The sequence below is a fragment of the Drosophila biarmipes genome, chromosome X, assembly GCF_025231255.1.
Source record: "Drosophila biarmipes strain raj3 chromosome X, RU_DBia_V1.1, whole genome shotgun sequence".
Classification (NCBI taxonomy): domain Eukaryota; kingdom Metazoa; phylum Arthropoda; class Insecta; order Diptera; family Drosophilidae; genus Drosophila; species Drosophila biarmipes.
Genome location: NC_066611.1, coordinates 5594262 through 5612990, shown reverse-complemented (window position 1 = coordinate 5612990; position 18729 = coordinate 5594262). Strand labels below are relative to the sequence as shown.

The following is an 18729-nucleotide window of genomic DNA, read 5'->3' as shown; positions in this document are numbered from 1 at the left end:
TTTGCACTACAAAAAATAAATAAAAATTCTCAAATACATTCCCTTGGTTCTAAAGAAACATTGGATATACGTTAGGGCCTTTAATTATTAAAAAATAAAATTATCTTGGTGGGCTGTAAACACAGACATTGAATTTTATTTATTAATTTATTTGTAATATATCTAACTTGTTTTACCAAATGAAACTGAAAAGTGTTCCTTGGTCACCATTCCACCTTTAATGCAAAACTGTTATTAGTATTTTCCCCCTGCGAACATGGCATATTTGAACGGTCTTGCTGCGGTCACACCTGCAAAAATATGCAAAAAAAGTCAATTATTCGCTATAAAACGAGTTATTGGAAGTAAACAACATTGAGGAATTGTTTATGCGAACGGATATTGATTGATTGCCATTGTCCCCGTAAACTGGCGAGATAGGAAGCCCTTGGTAGCCACCGCGACGAAGCCGAAGCCGAAGCCGCTGCCCCATTCATCCGCATGCTGAAACCCCGTCTGATTTGAATCCAAAATCGGAATCTCAAACGGAAGCTGAACTGAATCGAGTCCTTGACCGCACCACCTCCGCCAAGATGAATCCCTGTGTGCTGCCCACTCCGTTGCCCGACCTGGATGGCGACAAGCGCTGGCACAGCATACACCGTCGCTTCATCTCCGACTGCCGGGAAAAGGATCCGGATGTCATCTTCCTCGGCGACTGCATCTTCGAGACCGTGCAGGACAGCGAGGCGTGGAACCAGTACTTTGCACCGCTGCACTGCCTTAACTTTAGCATCCGGGACGACTGCACCGAGCACGTCCTGTGGCGCATCGAGAACGGCGCCCTGGACAATGTGAACCCCAAGATAGTGGTCCTGCATGTGGGCACGAATAATGTGAAGAACACCGCCGAGGAGGTGGCCGAGGGAGTGCTGGCCAACGTGACGAAGATCCGTCAGAAGCTGCCCAACGCCTACATCCTTCTACCCGTAAGTTGTCCCGCCATCCAGCCACTATCCCAGCACATCGTTATCATCATTTGCATTCACAGTCACTACTGCCGCGCGGACAACAGCCGAACCTGCTGCGCGAAAAGAACTCCACCATCAACGAGCTGATCAACGGGCTCACCAAGGGCTTGTACCGCGTCCAGACCGTGGCCATCGACAAGGGCTTGGTCCAGAGCGACGGCAGCATCAGCCATCACGACATGTTCGACTACAAGAACCTCACCAACGCCGGAGCGAAAAAGATTCTGGAGCCACTCTACGATTTGCTTTCTCAAATTCTCAACGAAAACGAACCCGAAAACGATCTCACTCCCTCCGAGTAAAGGAACCTCCAGCAGCTTTCATTCTCTCTCTATATATATACGAACCACAAAACAATTCCCAGAATATAATTTAAAAAACAAATGTATTTTTTGAAGTCTCAAAGGCCACAGGGCTGCGAGATCATCTCACATTTAAATATAAGTTTTCTTATCGGATAGTAAACCATCGCATATACCATTGCAAAATAACACTATTTTACATAAATATTTATAAGGCAAAAGTGAATGTAATTGGGTAAAATACAAGTTATCTTCAAGCATCAGTCGTCTGCATGTTGTTTCTTCGGTAAAGCTGCCAAAATAGTTATATTAATGTAGTTACTAATCTGGAGAGCAAGAAACAAGGCAAAGGGTAGGCCTTGTAACTAGTATATCCGAATTGTACGTCCATTGGAGCACAGCATTTAGAGCACACACAAAGCTAGAGAGTAAAACCAAAGAGAAAGGTTCATTTAGATCAAAGACACAATGCTGCGAATTCCGGGAATGCCCCTTCTGCCGGGCACGCTGTTCCGCGATGTAAGTACTCCATGGTGTGTATCTTATAGACATGGTATTACCATCCATTTTTGGGTACCAGGTCTCCAAAGGGCACTATCCAAAGCCGCAGTCGCTGTCCAACTTCCAGGGACTCAGCATGCTGAGCGATCGCCAGCAGCCTCCTCCCGCGGAGTCGGGCAGCGTTACGGTGGACATAAGCTGCCCGCCAGTCGGGGCCTCCTCCATTTATCCCCCAAGATCGGGTCCCCGAATGCCGCCCTGGCTGGCCTACGACAAGAAGGTTCTCTGCTTCAGTGCCTACTTCAAGCAAACGCTGCAGGAGGTGTACCATGCCCCCTACTTGGTGCGCAAGGTCAAGATATACTACTACCTGGAGGACGGCACTTTGGAGATCTACGAGCCGCGGGTGGACAACTCGGGCATTGTGCAGGGATGCGTGGTTCACCGGCAGCGGGTTCCGAAGGCCCCGCCCTGCGATAACGAGTTTATGTCCCTCATTGACCTGAACGTTGATCAGACGGTTCAAATATTCGACCGTCAGTACCACATCACCAAGTGCGATCAGTTCACCAGGGACTTCCTTAACAAACGTGGCATCACGGTGCCAGATCCTGTAGAATCGCCTTGGTGAGGCTAGTTTTTGTAGGTATTTGATGGCATATCCCCAGTAATGGCTCTATTCTTAAAGCGATCCCACTGAGACCTTGAGAAAGCGTGAAAACCAACCCAGGTCGGGGAATCTGATACCGAAGAACCATCCCTTTGCCCAGTTCCTCAAGTACGACCGGCAAATACTTAAGTTCCAGGCCTACTGGGATGACAGAACCGAGTTCGGCGACGTCCGAAAGCTGGAGGTGTGCTACTATCTATCCGATGACACCATCGAAATCAAGGAGCAGCACATCCGGAACTCAGGTCGCGACGGACCGACGGTGTTTCTCAAACGCGGACGCTTGGCACGAGTGAGTAACCGAACTTGGGTGTTGTGGGGAAACGCATTCCAAGTACGGACCTACCCTTCCTTAAACATTTTTTGTTAAAATGTTAATGAACTGTCTTGGGTCTACTGTGATTTCTAGATTTTAAACAAGAGTTGTGTATACACTGTAAAAAACCGGCATGTTTGCTTGGTAAATATGTTAGGTTTTTTTTTTGCTCTCTTAAAAAACTCTCAAATCGAAAGAGGGAGAACAGAGCGAGCTAGCGCCTAGAATTACTTGAGTAAGAGCGGGATAGCAATATGGAAAACTCTCTGCAATTGAAAAAGAGAGGAAAAGCAAGATATCAAAATGAAACGTTCCTCATCTTTGTTTCTTAAATATGATCATCATATCCTATCAATTTTTTCTGTATGTATTATAATGATAATTATATCATATCTTTACACTATCAGTAATCAATTAATCATTGAAACTGAAAAAGAGAGGAAAAGCAAGACATCAGAATCATCTTAATTTCTTAAATTTGATCATCATATCTTATCAATTTCTTCTGTGTGTATTATTAACGATAATTTAATCACATCGTATTATATTAATCAATTAATCCATGATCAATAATCACTGAAATTCAAAAAGAGAGGAGAAGTATGATATCAAAGCCTTTCATCCTTATTTCTTAAAAATTATCATCATATCTTGTGAATTTATTCTACATGTATTACAAATGATAATTATATCACATCATATTATATTAACCAATAAATGAATGAATGAATCAATGAATTAATAAAATTTAAAAAGGAAAAGCAAGATATTTTAAAAATGATCATCATATCTTATCAATTTGTATCTTATCTATGTATTTTTAACAATAATCATATTAAATATTGAATTAATACTTTTTTTCCCTATATATTATCATCAACATTTATTATCATATCATATTATATTCCGTCCTATCCCATTCCCAGGAATTCGAGGGCCTGCTGCTGCCGGGTCAGATGACTCCCATGACGCTCCTGAACGTTCTGGGCACCAACATGCGCAACGTGCGCTACTGCGTGGATCCCCTGAACACGGGCAACAAGGAGATCCTCTACTACAAGGAGCGCGACCTCCAGATCGGCAGCGTGATCAACGTGTACGGCCGGGCGGTGGTCATCACCGAGCTGGATCCGTTCACCCAGAACTACTACCGCCAGCGGTACGGCATCCAGGACTTCACCCCGCTGCCGATCCCCACCAGGTCGGATGACTGCGCGGACCACAGGGCGGGGGAGCGCCTCCTGCCGCCCTACAACGGCTGGGGCAGCTACGAGGACTCGGTGGGCAACTGCATCTCGGTGGAGCCCAAGCCGCCGCGGACGGACTTCAAGAAGTTCATCAAGTACGATCGCTACGTGCTGCGCTACGGGGCCAAGATGCTCTCGACCATAAAGGCGAACTGCGAGCGCATCTTCGTCATCAGCTACTACCTCAGCGACGACACGCTGCAGATCCAGGAGATAGCAGTGCGCAACTCCGGCTTCCTGGGCGGCGAGTTCATGAAGCGCACCCGGCTGGAGCTGCCGGGCCAGGAGAGGTTCTCCTGCAAGCAGCCGCAGTACTACATGCCCTTCAATTTCTTCATCGGCTCCACCATGTCGCTGAAGGACTTCATCTTCCACATCGTCTCTGCCGACGAGTACACGCTCATGTACATGGAGCACCATCCGGAGGTCTTCAGTCAGTCGAACGTGGTGCTCATCATGGAGAAGGTTCGCGGCTCCCTGCAGAATCGCATGGCCGAGTTTGTGGGCGCCTGTGTGCCCGACTGCACGGATCTGGAGAAGAAGCGCGACGTCTTCGTCTCCTTCGAGAGCTTCAAGGGAGCGCTGATCGGCATCCTGGGCAATGCGATCAGTGACCACGAGATCATCACGCTGTGCCGCCACTTCTCGGCGGAGAAGAGCCAGCCCCACGCCTGCGACAGGTCCACGGTGAGGGCGGCGGCCCACCTGGAGCTCAAGCGATCCCTGTGGAACGCCCGCGACGATCTCATGGAGCACTTCCACCACATCAATCCCACGAACCAGCCCTTCCTGCCCGAGGCCAAGGTGCGCTCGGCCCTGCGCGGATGTCGCCTGCCCTTCTCGCTGGAACTCATCGACAACATCCTGTCCATCCTGAACCGCAACGAGTGCGACTACATCGAGGTGTGCGACCTGATGAACTTCATCGACGTCTCCTGCGGCAAGGGCTGCGACATGGTGCCCGTGAACCACGCCTTCGAGCTGTGCCCCAAGATCCCCTTCCTGAACAAGGGGCGGGTGGTGAACTTCACCTGCTTCCTGCGGGAGCTGAGTCTGCCCCTGAACCTGCCATCGGCAGGCGAGAAGAACCACGATGCGATTGGCGAGGCCAGGATACTGCCTCCGTCGGTCGTGTCGGAGGCCGAGTTCCACAAGCACGAGGAGGAGGCGCCTCACTCGTAGGCCAGCACATACCCATAGCTAGCGTTGACCAGGATTACACGTTGTTCGTTCCAAATTTTTGGTTGTAATTCCTTGATTCAGGTTCTGAATATACTTCAAATTGCACTTTATCTACCAGTAGAAGTTCGAAAATGGGAAAGGGGGTTCTACTTTCTAAAGAAAGCTGTAAGAATATCTATCTTTAAGATGAACAGCAGCTCAGCCGAAGTCCGAGAAATATCTATAGCTATCTATAACTAGCATTGCACATGGCTCGTTCCAAGTTATTGGTTAAAGTTCCTTTATTTAGATTCTAAATATATCTAAAAATAACTCTTTGAAATTTTTATTGTCTATAATCTTATATGGAGTATAATAATATTTTAAAATTTATAAAAAAACGATAAAAACAAACTTTAAAACCATTAAAATTTATTTTTATTTTAGATTACAATCACAATTGAACGATGCTCTAAAAAAGCTCTCTAAGAAAACGCTGAAAATATTTATTTTTAAGATATCAATTTAAGAAGAATTTTTTCATCTGCAATTTTGTATCTGAAATAATATGGAAATCTAAATTTTATAGAAAAAAATTATTTTGAAGATAAAAATTATAACAATTTAAAAATTATTACTTGGAACAGGATTTTGAACTTTCATAAGAAGACGCTAAAAATTAATTTTTTAAGATTACAATAATCACAATTAACGATGTTCGGCATTTGTTTTTTTTTATTAAGTAAACTTAAACTTTCCAAGGAAAACCCCAAAAATATTATTTATTTAGTAAAATATAACAATTTACCCATTCGGAATTTTAGTCTAAATTGTTTGTAAAACAAAAAAATATTATATCATAACCAAACACTTCTTTTAATAAATAATTTCAAAAATGACTTCCTTGCTGTGTGAATTTAAACGTTTAATAGAGCCTTTTTAAGGGTTTAACTAACTCGGACACTGTGGTGTTAGTGTTGGAAATTTTGAAGGAACTTGCAAATTCATTTTATCTAGATCTAAAAATGTGAAATATGTGTATTATTTTCTTTCAGCCGAAGTACTCCACATGGTTTTGGATATCTGTTACCAGATCTTGGTTACACACGTATATTTTCCGATAATCTAATAACACAGCTGACTAATTCCGGTTGGAGGGGCAGTTGAGGACTTCGGCCTGGTCCTGGCAGATGAGGAGCTCCCTGTTGAACCACTGTTTCGGGGGGCAACTGTGGCGCTTGGCCCGGTTCCTGAGGCACATATAGTAGCGTCGGCAATGTCGGGGGTCCGTCAGGTACACTCCGTCGTCCACTCCACGGCAGTCCCGCGAAGATCTCAACACATCGATTCGGATTTTGTGGTCTCCTGCGGCTTCCTCGATTGGAGACTTTGTTGTCGCAGATACTATTTTCGCTTTCTTGGTGGTCTCTATGTGGTGGCCAGTTGTGGTGGTCGGGGGACAGAGGGTCGTGGTCTGCAGTGGACGAGCGGTGGTGGCTGCCACCGCCTTCTGGGTCTGGTTGGGCGTGCCTCCTCCCAGGAGGGCCACTCCGCGCTCCCCGTTGAAGCACTTGACGAGTCCCGGCAGATTGCAGGTCTGGATCTTGGGGTCGAAGTACAGGCCATTGGAGCACTCCCGCCGGACGGCGTTTCCTCGCTGGCACACATAGAAGCTGGAGCAACTGGCGGGGTCCGCGAAGGACAGATCGTTGAACCGGTTCTCACAAATGGTATTGAGTGCTGTAGCTAGGGGAACCGCTGAGGACAGTAGGATCACAAGCGTTAGATGGGTCACATTGCCTGGAGATACACAAGAACACAGAAAAAATGGAGTTAGTACAAGATTGTGACTAGTTTTATATACCCGTACTCTCATTTTTATCCAAAATGTTTCCAATTTCTAGCTTTGAACTTAAAAGTATCCATATATTTTTGGGGTTTCACTATATTATCATATTGGTATTACTTGAATCAGAATCTTCTTGATTTCAGCAATACGTTTTTTATTATAATCCGAATCGGACATATATGTCCCTTTATAAAAACGATCCACTCCAAAAAAAATAATCCATTCTTGATGTTTTCCGTTCCGATTGATTTCTTAGGAACCCCTCTATAAAGGAAGAACCAACGAACGTACCAACTTTCATATTGCTAAAACGGACTTGGAGTCTGAGTTTCAAGAACGAGAAAATGTTGCCATCGAGCGTTTTTATAGGCAACGGCGTCTTCTTATCGTTTTTGGCAGACAGTTACATGGGGAACGTCGGCTTTTTGAAGAAGACACGGCCAAAGCAAATAGTTTTCGCGCGTGCATCGGAACTAGTGTTATCAGAAATGAAACCATTAGGAAATTGGCAGGGAAAGTCTTTCATCAGACTCCAAAGTCTACCGATGTGATGTGATGTTTTTAATAATCCTATGGCAACTCCAGTTTTGATACCAACTATATTATTTTATTAAGAAAACCACACTCTTTTTGTATCACAATACTCTATAAGAAGCTTTATTTGGGTTTCAAAAAACCCTCAATAGGAAAATGACTTCTTATGTACCTTCTGGGGACTAATGGTAAGGAAAGTGGAACCAACTGAGGGCTGGGATATGGAAAATGAGTAAAAATGCTGCTTGTTAAGATCGAGGGTTTTTAGAATCTGACTCATGGAGTACATGTGGCTGGACAGCCAGAAGCAGGCCTTCGGCAAGCTGACAGTCCTGAAATTAAGAGAATAGGATTACAAATAGTATGTGTTCTCTGAAGCGTTCTTTGAAGCGTTCTCTAAAGCGTTCTCTAAAGCGTTCTCTAAAGCGTTCTCTAAATCGTTCTTTGAAGCGTTCTCTGAAGCGTTCTCTGAAGCGCTCTATGAAGCATACTTTGAAGCGTTCTTTGAAGCGTTCTTTGAAGCGTTCTCTAAAGCGTTCTCTAAAGCGTTCTCTAAAGCGTTCTTTGAAGCGTTCTCTGAAGCGTTCTCTGAAGCGCTCTATGAAGCATACTTTGAAGCGTTCTTTGAAGCGTTCTCTGAAGCGTTCTCTGAAGCGTGTTCTGAAGCGTTCTTTGAAGCGTTCTCTGAAGCGCTCTATGAAGCATACTTTGAAGCGTTCTTTGAAGCGTTCTCTGAAGCGTTCTCTGAAGCGTGTTCTGAAGCGTTCTTTGAAGCGTTCTCTGAAGCGTTCTCTGAAGCGTTCTTTGAAGCGTTCTTTGAAGCGTTCCTTGTGGGGCTCTCTCACTCACTTGATAATCGCATGGGGGAACGCCTTCTCGATGAGCAGGCACAGCTGCAGGTACTTCCACCTCTCCTCGCTGTCATTGCAGGCCGTCGAGTACTCGTGGTGCTTGAACCGGAGGGGTTCCTCCGATTTCATTCCGTACTCCCGCTCCTCCTGGGATTCCCCCGATAGGGAACCGAATTCGATGAGACCCGCCAGTTCGGGGAAGTGGATGCGGGTCTCCACGACATAGTACGAGGTGTAGTAGTTCTGCAGGATCTCCTGGCGCTCTCCTATGGCGGCGATCCCTGGATAGCTAAGGGCGGCCATTCGCAGGGCCGAGGTTGAGAACTGGGTGTCCGAGCAGGTGTAGATCACCGATTGGCCGCGGCGGGACAGCTCGTGCATCACTTGGAGCACGTTGCGCTGGGCCATCACATCCAGGTGGGTGAAGGGATCGTCCAGCAGGATGAGCTCGGCGTCGCTGATCAGGGCCATGCCGAGGCTCAGTCTCTTGAGTGTTCCCCGACTGCAGACCGAGAGCTTTTGAAAGCGATACTTGAATAAACCGAAAATTTGGCACAGGGTCCTGGCATCCTGCTTCAGGGTTTTCCTATTCGACCTCCTAACACGCAGTATCAAGAGTACAGTCTCCCATATGGTCAGCCACTGGAAGACCTGAACCTCCTGGGCACCGTAGCCTATTAGATTGCAGCCCTCCAGGTTCTCCGACTTCAGGGGAACCTTCTTCGAGCTTATTATGCGTCCCGAGCTGGGCGAGTGAATTCCCAGAATGGTTTTCAGCAGAACTGTCTTCCCCGATCCATTGGCCCCGAAAACACTCAAAACCTGATAGCTGTTGGGGATTATTTAGAAGTAAGGTAAGGCTATATTGTGTAATATAGCATCTCCTACCGGTTAACCATAAAATCAATGTGCTTTATGGCCGCCTTGAGGTTGAAGAACACGCTCAAATGCTCTACGTGCAGAACCTTGGACTCTATGTAGTTACGTTCCAGGGTTCCCACACGTATCTTCTCTGATATCCAGGTATTTTCGAGGTCGTTGGGCTGGGAAATGTGCAACACATGCTGGTCATACTGGCTATCGGGACTGTGGGAGTACATTGCTTATAATATGGTATCCAAGCACACAGATTCCAATAACTCACTCGCTGTCCCAAAAGTACTTTCCCTGCCGTGGCCTGCGCTTCACCACCCGCGACTTGAGGCATATGTAAATCCAGATCCACACCACGATGGTCAAGAAGTAGGCGCAGGCTAGGTAGCGGAAATGGGGGAACTGCTGGGCACTGCCATCTGGACGGGGATAAGGAAGGCTTCCACTTAAGAAGAGGGTATAGTACACAGAAGAAAATAGTCTCAGGATATGAAAATATTTAAATTAAAATATTATCTCACTTTGTTTTAAATATATAAGTATTCAAATTTAATTGTTTTCACACTTTGTTAATATATAATATAAATAAAATATATAAATAAAAAAGTATATATAAGGATTAAACATTTGCACATGATTAAATATTGAAATATGTAAATTCAAAGATTTGTAAACTTTGTTTTAGGTATGATAGTTTAACAATTAAATATTTTTAAACTTTCTTTAAATATGAAAATAAGAACTAAAATACTTATCCTTGTTTTCAATATAAAAATATTTAAATTTATATAATACAATAATAAATAAATTTATAATAAATTTATAATAAAAAAAATATAAAGCTCAAGTGTTAGTACTTGTTTGAAATATTTTTACACTATATTTTAAGTATGACAAATTTTCAATTAAAAAATGTGTACAATACCCTAATTTAAAAATTATCACACTTTTTTAAAAATTTTTAAATTATTTTTACATTTTGTTTTCTATATGAAAACATTTATATTGCAATGCTTTGATTTGCAATACTTTGAAATCAATAGTGAATGAAATCGGAACTAATTACCACGACTATCACGAATATTTCTAAGTGTACCTACTGAGAAAAGGTTCCCAGCTTTTTCCGCCTTTCCTTGGCAGTTTCACCGCTCCTCGAAGGACTCACCACAGCAGTTGGGGAACTTCTGGCACCGCTCCGAGTGCACACTGGTCTCGTAGATCTGCCTGTCGCTGCAGAGCCATATCCTCTCCGAGATGCTGGCGATGCGCATCAGATTGTGCAGCAGGGCGTAGTAGGGATGGAAGTCCAGGACCACCAGGGAAGGGGTGTTGAGGTCCACAGAGGGTTGCAGCTCGGTCAGCGCCAAGTAGGTCACGATGCCGAACGAGTAGAAAGTGACCACCATCAGGTAGCCATTGAGGGTGTCCGAAACACCAATGGATATCCAGATATTCACGCTGAGCACGCACAGGGCAATGGCCACCAGGACGTAGAAGCAGAGCACTGAAACACCAAAGATAGACCATTTCTGGGCATGATGTGAATACCAACTGCCAGCACTCACAGAGAACATCGTTATCCATAAGCACGTCCCACTGCAGGAATACGATGGCCACGTTCACGGGAAGAAGGGCCAGTAGCACCAGCCCCAAGTCGTACATGAGAAAGGCCACTATCATGGTGCTCAGCCGCATGCCGGCCATCAGTTCCACATAGTTATAGCGCCCATTGCGATCGAGGGCCATGCAGAGCAGCGGCAGGCTCCAGAGGAAGCAGAAGCAGAAGCTCAGGCAGGTGGCGAAGATCAGGTCGATGCCATCGGTGGAGAGGTGCAGCTGCAGGGCGTGCACCGTGGAGTAGGGCAGCGGTTCCAGTTCCACCTTAATGCCCGAGTCCGAGCCTATGAGACCTCTGAAAAATAGGGCAGTACGATTACAATTCGTTGGGACTGCATGTATTATGGGCTTACATGGCCAGGGAGTTCATTACCAGGGCCAGACCATCGGGCGCCGTAAAGTGCCACTTGTTGTTGAAGAGAACCTCTATTTCGTCGTCCGAGAATATGGCCGCCTCCAGAACATCCATATCCGACAACAAGCTATTGTCATACTCATAACTATAGATGTACTTCCTGATGTCAGCCCTGGGGCTCACTTGGGTAACTCCTGCTCTGGCATATTCCTCGCAGGCCTTCACCAAGTCCTTCTCGAAGAGGTTTTGTTGCATCAACACGATCCCTCTTCCGCGATCAGTGATGGGGAAGAGTATCCCCTCCGGCTGCTGGCAGTTGTTCCAGAAATAGGGCATGCTAAGGGTCCAGAGGACCACCCAGGTCGGCAGACTGAGTTTCAGAAGTGGTAAAAAGCAGCTCCTGATATCCCGAAGCAGGCGTTGCCTAAGAACTTCCCAAAGACTCACGGCCAGAGCCATGATGTATCTCCTCCTGGGCTCTCTGTTTATCGTAAACGGATGGGTCTCTGGGTCTCCGAATTGAAAACCCGATTGGTCTCGTGAAAATAGGTTGTGTAAAATATTATCCAGGCTGCACTCCTGAAGCTGGAAGCTGTTCACATTCAGTTCCTCCTTATAGCGTGACAGGTTCTCAAGCAAGTCCATCAACTCCGTTTGGTTTTGGCGCTTGACTAGAAACACCGCCGAATCGCCCAATGCGTAGTCCAGCTCAATGTCAGGTATGAAGTTTGTCAAAAATATGTGCACCTCCTTGAAATCGCAGTACTCGGTGCCATAGAGGGTCTGTTGAATAAACCTTAGGCTGCGGAACACAACATATTTCGGTAATCCCAGGAAGGACTTACCAGTCTGTAGACTTCATTTAGGGCTTTGCACAGCCTTTTTTCGGTTCCGAGCGTTAGGAGCTTGCCCCTCGAGAGGACGGCTATACGGTCGGCCATACCGCTGGCCACCTTGGGACTATTGGTGGTGAAGAAAATGGAGCGACTCCTCTTCTGCTCCTGCACAAAGCCGCAGAACAGCTCGGCCTTGAGCTCATCGACGCCGTCGAAGGGTTTGTCGAGGACTACGATCTGGGTTCGGCCAGCGAAGGCGCACAGAGAATTCAGAAGCCTTTTCTGCCCGACGGTGAGCTCCTTCACCTGCGACTTCTCCCACTTTTCGATCCTTAGATAGCGGATGTACGACCTCGCCTCCACGTTGGCCTCGGCCTTCGTAAGACCCCGCAGGCGACAGAAGAATATCAGATGATCGAACGCGGTGAACTCGGTGAACAAGGCCTGGGTTGACAGGGAAATTCCGGAGCTGTGAAGGGCCTGTCTCTTGTGGGTGAGTACACTGTATCCAGCTAGGAAGATCTCTCCCAGGGTGGGCCTTATCAGTCCGTACACCATCCTAACAATGGTCCTTTTTCCGGAGGCATTGTGGCCCAAGAGGGCCACCACTTCTCCAAGGTGCACACCCAATGTGAAGCTCCGCACTACGAACTTTGTCGAAAACCTCTTCCAAACGTTACGAAACTCAATGGAGGCGTGGGCTTCGTTTTTTGGTTCGGTCTCCTCCTGGACAATAGTTTGCCTTCTTCGCATGAGCCACAGACTGCGATGTAGTCCTGAAGTTCTGCAGCATTTACACATCCTCTTCAAGTAGCGTCCCAGCCAAATGCAAGTCTTGTTTTCCAGGATCAGGGCGAGAAGAATGCAGAAGAAGGTCTGCAGATAGAAGTAGGCAATGGGCACTGTAATGCCGGAGTCCGAGTGCATCACCCTGTACATCAGGTACTTCCTAATGGGCACTTCCACCGGGTAGGCCTCCAGGTAGATCAGCTTCTTCAGGCCCCGACTGAAGGAGACATTGCAGATAATGGCCGTGGCAAGGGCATAGAACTCGTGGAACTCGTTCGACATCAGCTGCTCGTCGAAAAAGAACGGCAGGGGCAGAAGGATCCATACTATGGGCACTATAACGACGGCTATCCTGGATTTACGCAGCAGAGAAGCTATGCAGATTATAAAACTGGTCGCCGAGAGCCCGTACGAGATAAGAAAAAATAGCAATACCAGCCAGGGGCACTTGTTAAAGGCCGCCGACGTGCCATTCCACTGGATCTGAAAGCGAGTGGGTTATCTTTGCCAAAATACTGGACACAGGAGGCATTACCTTTAGCAAAAGCGTTACGAAAGACAGATCCAGCAGCAGCTGACAGAAGCTATTGAAGAACCAGGACGCAATCTGCAAAGTTGGACTGGCGTTGTTCACCTCCATCACGAAACGCTGCCCAACTTCGCGCTCCTCCGCAATCAACTTGAAGAAACGAAAAATACTGTATTAGCTTAAAATTTAAAAAACTGATGTCTAGGTGTTGTGTATGAATCTGTATGAAGCCTAAAGGGAAAGTGTGAAACTAAAGTCAGTGGTCCCCGATAATCTAAAGGAGTGATTTAATATAAATTTCAAGGCCTTGCAAGTTAGGAATTTTTAATTTTTTAGGTTGGATATTTCTAAAAACTCCGCGCTTTGGTCATTTTAATGGTATTTTTTCGTTTTTAAGCCGATTTTTACAACGAAATTATTTACTAACGTTAAATCCCTATTAAACTTTAAAAAACATATTTTTAATGCACAAACTAGGTAGCTTTAAATAGTTTTTTTAATATATATAGTTTTTTTCAAAAACTTCTTTCTTTTTCAAAGGCAATACATTTTCTTAAATAAACCGACGTAAAAAATAATTTATTCACTAACATTTCTTAAGGATAATATCTCTATTTAAAAGCATAGAAAATATTAATGAAGTAGTTAGTCAAATGGTTTTATTATAAAACCCTCCAGGTTACATCATTTTGAAGACTAAATAAATAGTTGAGTTTTTAAATGCTACAAAAAGCATAAAAATCAAGCTAATAGAGACCTTAACTAGTACGGCCACGGGAAACATAAAGCCAATGAGAATCATCAGTATGCATGCAGTGCCCTTTCCGTCGGAGAGCTTAACACTGGGGTTTTCGTCGAATCGGCGCATTTGGATGGCTGGCAGCCTGGCCGCCTTGGATGCGACCTGCAGGTATTCCAAGCTGATGTAGTACTGAAGGGCGACGAACCCCTCTCGCATATAGTCGGTGAAATCATCCTCATCCAGGCCCTCGTTTTCGGTGCCCAGATCCTGGTCCACCGGGACGTGAGTGTCCTTCCAGCTGTCGCCCATCCAGGTGCGCTCATATCTCCGCAGCTCCGAGGGCATAATTATCGCGAAATGCATCACCGCAGGCAGGCCACTTTTTGACTCATCCACATTGCGGAAGCAAACACTTGCCAAATAATGTTCCGCGGCGGCGTGCGTCCGCAAATCACTGCAGTTGTTATAGCTAACAATCTTATCTTTGCCGATGGAAAGTTTTCCCAGCGCATCGGCGATGAGTTTTCGCAGGGCTGGATATCTATTGGGGGCAAAGGCCACCCGAATCTGCGGTATGAATACGTTGTACTGGAAGCTGCGGGCAAAAACAAAGGGAAACCCATTTGTATCTTGAGGTATGTCAAAATTCACATAATATAGTACTCACTCCTTCTGCTTATTCACCATGTTCTTGCGCCTGGCATCTATCTTATCGATAAGGGCGCTCCAACCGAGCTCCAGTGCCTGGGCTTCCGGTTTGTTCGAGTAGTCTCTCAGATTTCGATCATTCGAAGCGCAAAAAAACAATAGCAACAGGGCCGAAAGCACGGGTAAAACTATTGATATGAATAGAACTAGCTTGTTGCTTTTCTGCTTGTGAAAATTCTTCCAGACCAACAGCCAAAAGATGTGCCATCCTTTGCAGGACATTTTGAAGTACTTAACATTTATTTTTAACAAAAAACGAAGTTTCACTTGGAAAATGACAACTGAGGCAGTTCAGGTTACACTGTGACATTTTGACAACCATTTAACACGACTTATAAACTCTCTTTATAATCCTAATTAGTTAACAAATACTTTATGCCATCTGTTATCTTATTTGTAAGCCAGATCCGTAAAAATACATGCGCTGATGTTCATCGATGAGCATTCCCTTAACATCTGCTATGCAAGTATAACCAACTCTCTGGTACTCGTGGGTCTTGAGGTCTATTCTATAGATCTGTCTATCTATGCTGCAGGTGTAGGCATACACTTCAGTTTCCTCGTTCTTTTTGGTGGGACAATGTATGGCCAAAGCATTAACTTGGGCATTGTGCAGGCCCAGAAACTCGGTTTTGTACTCCACACTTTTGGTATCCAAATTGAGCACTGTGTACTTGATGTTCTCGTCATCTCCCCCCGATAATATGTGCAAGAGGTGCCTGTCCACGTATATATCGATTGTGTTTATGCCCGTCACATGGAGTTGGAGTTGCACACATATCGTTTGTAGTTCCTGATCGTACCCAGTGACCTCGCCACTTGAGGTGGAGACCAGTAATATTTCCTTGCTGCTGATCCACTGAATGCTGAGAGGGCATCTCTTCAGATCTGTAAAAGTCTTTCGATTGAGTTGGCTGGGGTCTTCTGCGTTCCAGATATAGTGACTTATGTTTCCATCGGCGCCTGCCACATATATGGAGAAGCAGCCCCCAACAGAACGCTGGGCAATGTCAATTGCCATCAATCGGGCCTCAATGGTGCTAGTCTTAGACGATGTTCCCATGACATTTTGCAGGGTGTGGGTGGACAGTTCTGTGATGTGGCATTTATGGGACTGATCTATGCTTAGTTGGCTAATACAGAGCTGTGACCGTCCGCCAACTGAAAAAATAAGCCATGTACTTGAGTCCTCCTTCGATTTATAGAGGTGTGTCTGCAGGCAACGAACAGTTGAGATGTGAGAGTGCAGCTCAGCACATTGTAATAAGGCATCATTGGCTACTTTCGTGACTTTTATAATGTTATCATCGCCAGAGGAGACTATAAAAGGAAGCGTTTGATTTCTATTGGTAAGAAGACGCAGGGTATTGCAGTTGCGAGTGTGCCAGCTATTGGTTTGTATGTCTTTCATCTCATTAGCTACTCCATTGTAGAGCGCATTGCGATAGAAGAGCACACGCTTTTGCTTGACGTAGGCTATGCTGAGTAGATTACCGCTCAGTCGGAAGTCCCAACAACGATTTCCCCCGCCGCAAGCCAGTTGCAGGAGCACATCGTACTGTCGGGACCAGGCCACAATGTGATTATCGTTAAAACCCAGGATCAAGTCCTCTGAGGGAGATGCTTCCACCCAAGCCAAGGGAATACTCTCACGTTGGCTCACATACAGCGACCAGTCCGTCAATCTCACCTGGAGATACTTCAGAAAGGCCTCATGACCTCCACTCACAACGTAGGCATACTCATCATTGAGACTCAGCAACTTGAAGAAGTTGGAGCCCATGTTGCCGTGTAAATGCTTGATTGTATCCTTCAACTGAAAGTCCATTTCGGTGCTACTGCGGTAGTAGAGCATTACATGCCCCTCGCGATTGCCCAGCAACAGATACTTCTGGGAAATGAGCAGGGCAGCTGTTATCCACGGCTCGCGGTTGTTGAAAAGGGCAATGTGCGAGTCTATGCTGAGTTGGTGGCTTTTCAGCAGCAGGCAGTAGCCCAGGTTATCGGACACCAGATAGAGATCTCTGCTTAGAAACTGAAACGAGCGTATGGTGCCCTTCATGCGGACGCCATCGAAAAGTTGCTCGAACTCGTTGTTTTTCGGATTGTATCGGTGAAGGGTTATTCGGCGATGACCACAGGTGGCAATGATGCCATCAAAGACTTCCAGGACAGTACGTTTGTACGACGGAAAATCCTTAATCATAAGCCAGCTGTTCTCATCAGAGGAATCCGGCGACATTCGGGTATAATACAAGCGATTCGAGCTGCTCAGCCCCACAATTATCTCGTCCGTTACAAACTTTAGGTTTCTGACAAACTCATTTGCTTCGCCCAAGTTACTCAGCACAGTGGGGGAGTTTCTGGTCCTATTGAGCACCTCTTTAAGACTTTGCCCGACTAAATTACCAGTGGAGCTGGTGCTATAAAGCGAGCATGCATCCTTACTAAAGCCCAGCCGCCAAATGGGTGCTCCAAAGTGCTGCCGTCGTTTCAGTAAAAGTTCGCCAGACAAACTCCAGATGCAGATGTAGGAGTCCTCACCGCCGCTGGCCACGAGCACCTGACCATCTGCAAGATAAATTGAGTAAATAAAATGACTTAAGAACCTTTACTATGTACGCTTACCTAATTCAAAGATTTCCACACACATCACACGCGAACTGTGACCGAAGCAACTAAAGATGGGCTTAATTTTAGCGGTTGTCCAGTCTCCAGGTTTTTGGATGTTCCAAAACTTCACCGAACGATCATCCGATGTGGTTACCAATAGTTGGGAGGCCAGATTGAAATCGATGGAGTGTATCACGCCATTGTGGGCTGGCAGCCGCAAAAGCAGGGGATATGTTTTCATGACGGCTTCGGGTTGGGATTCCAGGGGAAACTGCGTTTGCCATACCAATAGTTCTCCAAAGGCATTGCCACTTATGATAGCCAGTTTATCATAGCAATTACCATGCAATTTGGTGTAGTAGAGAATGGAACTGTCGGTGCAGCGCGCTAATTGCAGAACTTTGCACTCCGCATGGGTTGAAAGATCACATTCCAGGTACAGGATGACACTGTGCGATGTGTGGAGAACAAATCGCCTTTTATGATCTGATTCCCTATCAATATCGTCCAAGAACATGGCTGCATTAATCCAGTCCTTGGTTTCGCCCTCGTAAACGAGTTCAAAGTGTTCCTTTTCCGTACTGGTGCTACATGAAATCAAGGAGTACTCATTTTCGCTATAGAGCAATAATAATCTTTGTGAATGGCTCAAGGAACTCCACGCGAATCCACGCACTTTTCCTTCACGCAGACGAACCGGCATTTCCACTTTGGCTTTTGAGCTGTAGAACACCGCCTGGTCGCCATGTCCTGTGTGCATTAGAGCACATTACAAATATTTATACTACTATTAAGTATTATTAGGTGTTTTACGTACCAACCAGTATCCCGTTGGGGGACACATCCAGGCCAAAAGCATCTGCTATCAAAACCATCACTCACTTTAATAACAACACGTTGTTTTGTTTTGTTTTGGTCAGCGGATTAGTGTGACCGTAGCTTGAAATGCAAGCTTTCAGCGGGAACGATGGAAAGCGGAACATAATGGGACTACTGTTTGAAAATTTTGGAAAATTAAAACTTCCCTTATAAAAACATATTGCTTTTAAATATATTTCATTAAAATGCGTTTTGTGTTTATGAGCTTCATAAAGGGTTATTTAATCATTCAGAAAAAATTATTAAAAAAAATTATTTTGAATGATAAATGACACATATTTTTGAAAAGCATTTTATCTTACTGCTTAAAATATTTTTTTCATTTTAAAATAAAATAAAAATATAAA

At 45.4% G+C, this 18729-nt stretch overlaps 5 protein-coding genes across 5 annotated transcripts; 2 read left to right on the top strand and 3 right to left on the bottom strand.

Moving 5' to 3' along the window:
* Nucleotides 1-266: 266 nt before the first annotated feature.
* Nucleotides 267-1575, top strand: LOC108032987 (platelet-activating factor acetylhydrolase IB subunit beta homolog). Its single transcript, XM_017107065.3, has 2 exons — nt 267-968; nt 1031-1575. Exons 1-2 carry the CDS (start codon nt 573-575, stop codon nt 1310-1312), a joined length of 678 nt encoding a protein of 225 aa, XP_016962554.1. The 5' UTR covers nt 267-572; the 3' UTR covers nt 1313-1575.
* An 80-nt stretch (nt 1576-1655) lies between these two features.
* Nucleotides 1656-5338, top strand: LOC108032978 (EF-hand domain-containing family member C2). Its single transcript, XM_017107053.3, has 4 exons — nt 1656-1831; nt 1893-2440; nt 2502-2775; nt 3726-5338. The coding sequence occupies exons 1-4, from the start codon at nt 1781-1783 to the stop codon at nt 5226-5228; spliced, it is 2376 nt and encodes a 791-aa protein (XP_016962542.1). The 5' UTR covers nt 1656-1780; the 3' UTR covers nt 5229-5338.
* Nucleotides 5339-6057: 719 nt separating this feature from the next.
* On the bottom strand, nt 6058-7376 carry LOC108032989 (uncharacterized). Its single transcript, XM_017107066.3, has 2 exons — nt 7348-7376; nt 6058-7007 (listed from the first exon to the last, which is right to left on the bottom strand). Exons 1-2 carry the CDS (start codon nt 7355-7357, stop codon nt 6349-6351), a joined length of 669 nt encoding a protein of 222 aa, XP_016962555.1. The 5' UTR covers nt 7358-7376; the 3' UTR covers nt 6058-6348.
* A 298-nt stretch (nt 7377-7674) lies between these two features.
* On the bottom strand, nt 7675-15112 carry LOC108032973 (phospholipid-transporting ATPase ABCA3). The gene is made up of 11 exons (XM_017107044.3): nt 14850-15112; nt 14198-14777; nt 13447-13590; nt 12132-13394; nt 11285-12069; nt 10880-11226; nt 10480-10818; nt 9586-9733; nt 9330-9527; nt 8440-9270; nt 7675-7922 (listed from the first exon to the last, which is right to left on the bottom strand). Exons 1-11 carry the CDS (start codon nt 15110-15112, stop codon nt 7736-7738), a joined length of 5085 nt encoding a protein of 1694 aa, XP_016962533.1. The 3' UTR covers nt 7675-7735.
* LOC108032976 (uncharacterized) lies at nt 15112-18421 on the bottom strand. The gene is made up of 3 exons (XM_017107049.3): nt 18321-18421; nt 17519-18253; nt 15112-17461 (listed from the first exon to the last, which is right to left on the bottom strand). Exons 1-3 carry the CDS (start codon nt 18376-18378, stop codon nt 15276-15278), a joined length of 2979 nt encoding a protein of 992 aa, XP_016962538.1. The 5' UTR covers nt 18379-18421; the 3' UTR covers nt 15112-15275.
* Between the last annotated feature and the right edge of the window lie 308 nt (nt 18422-18729).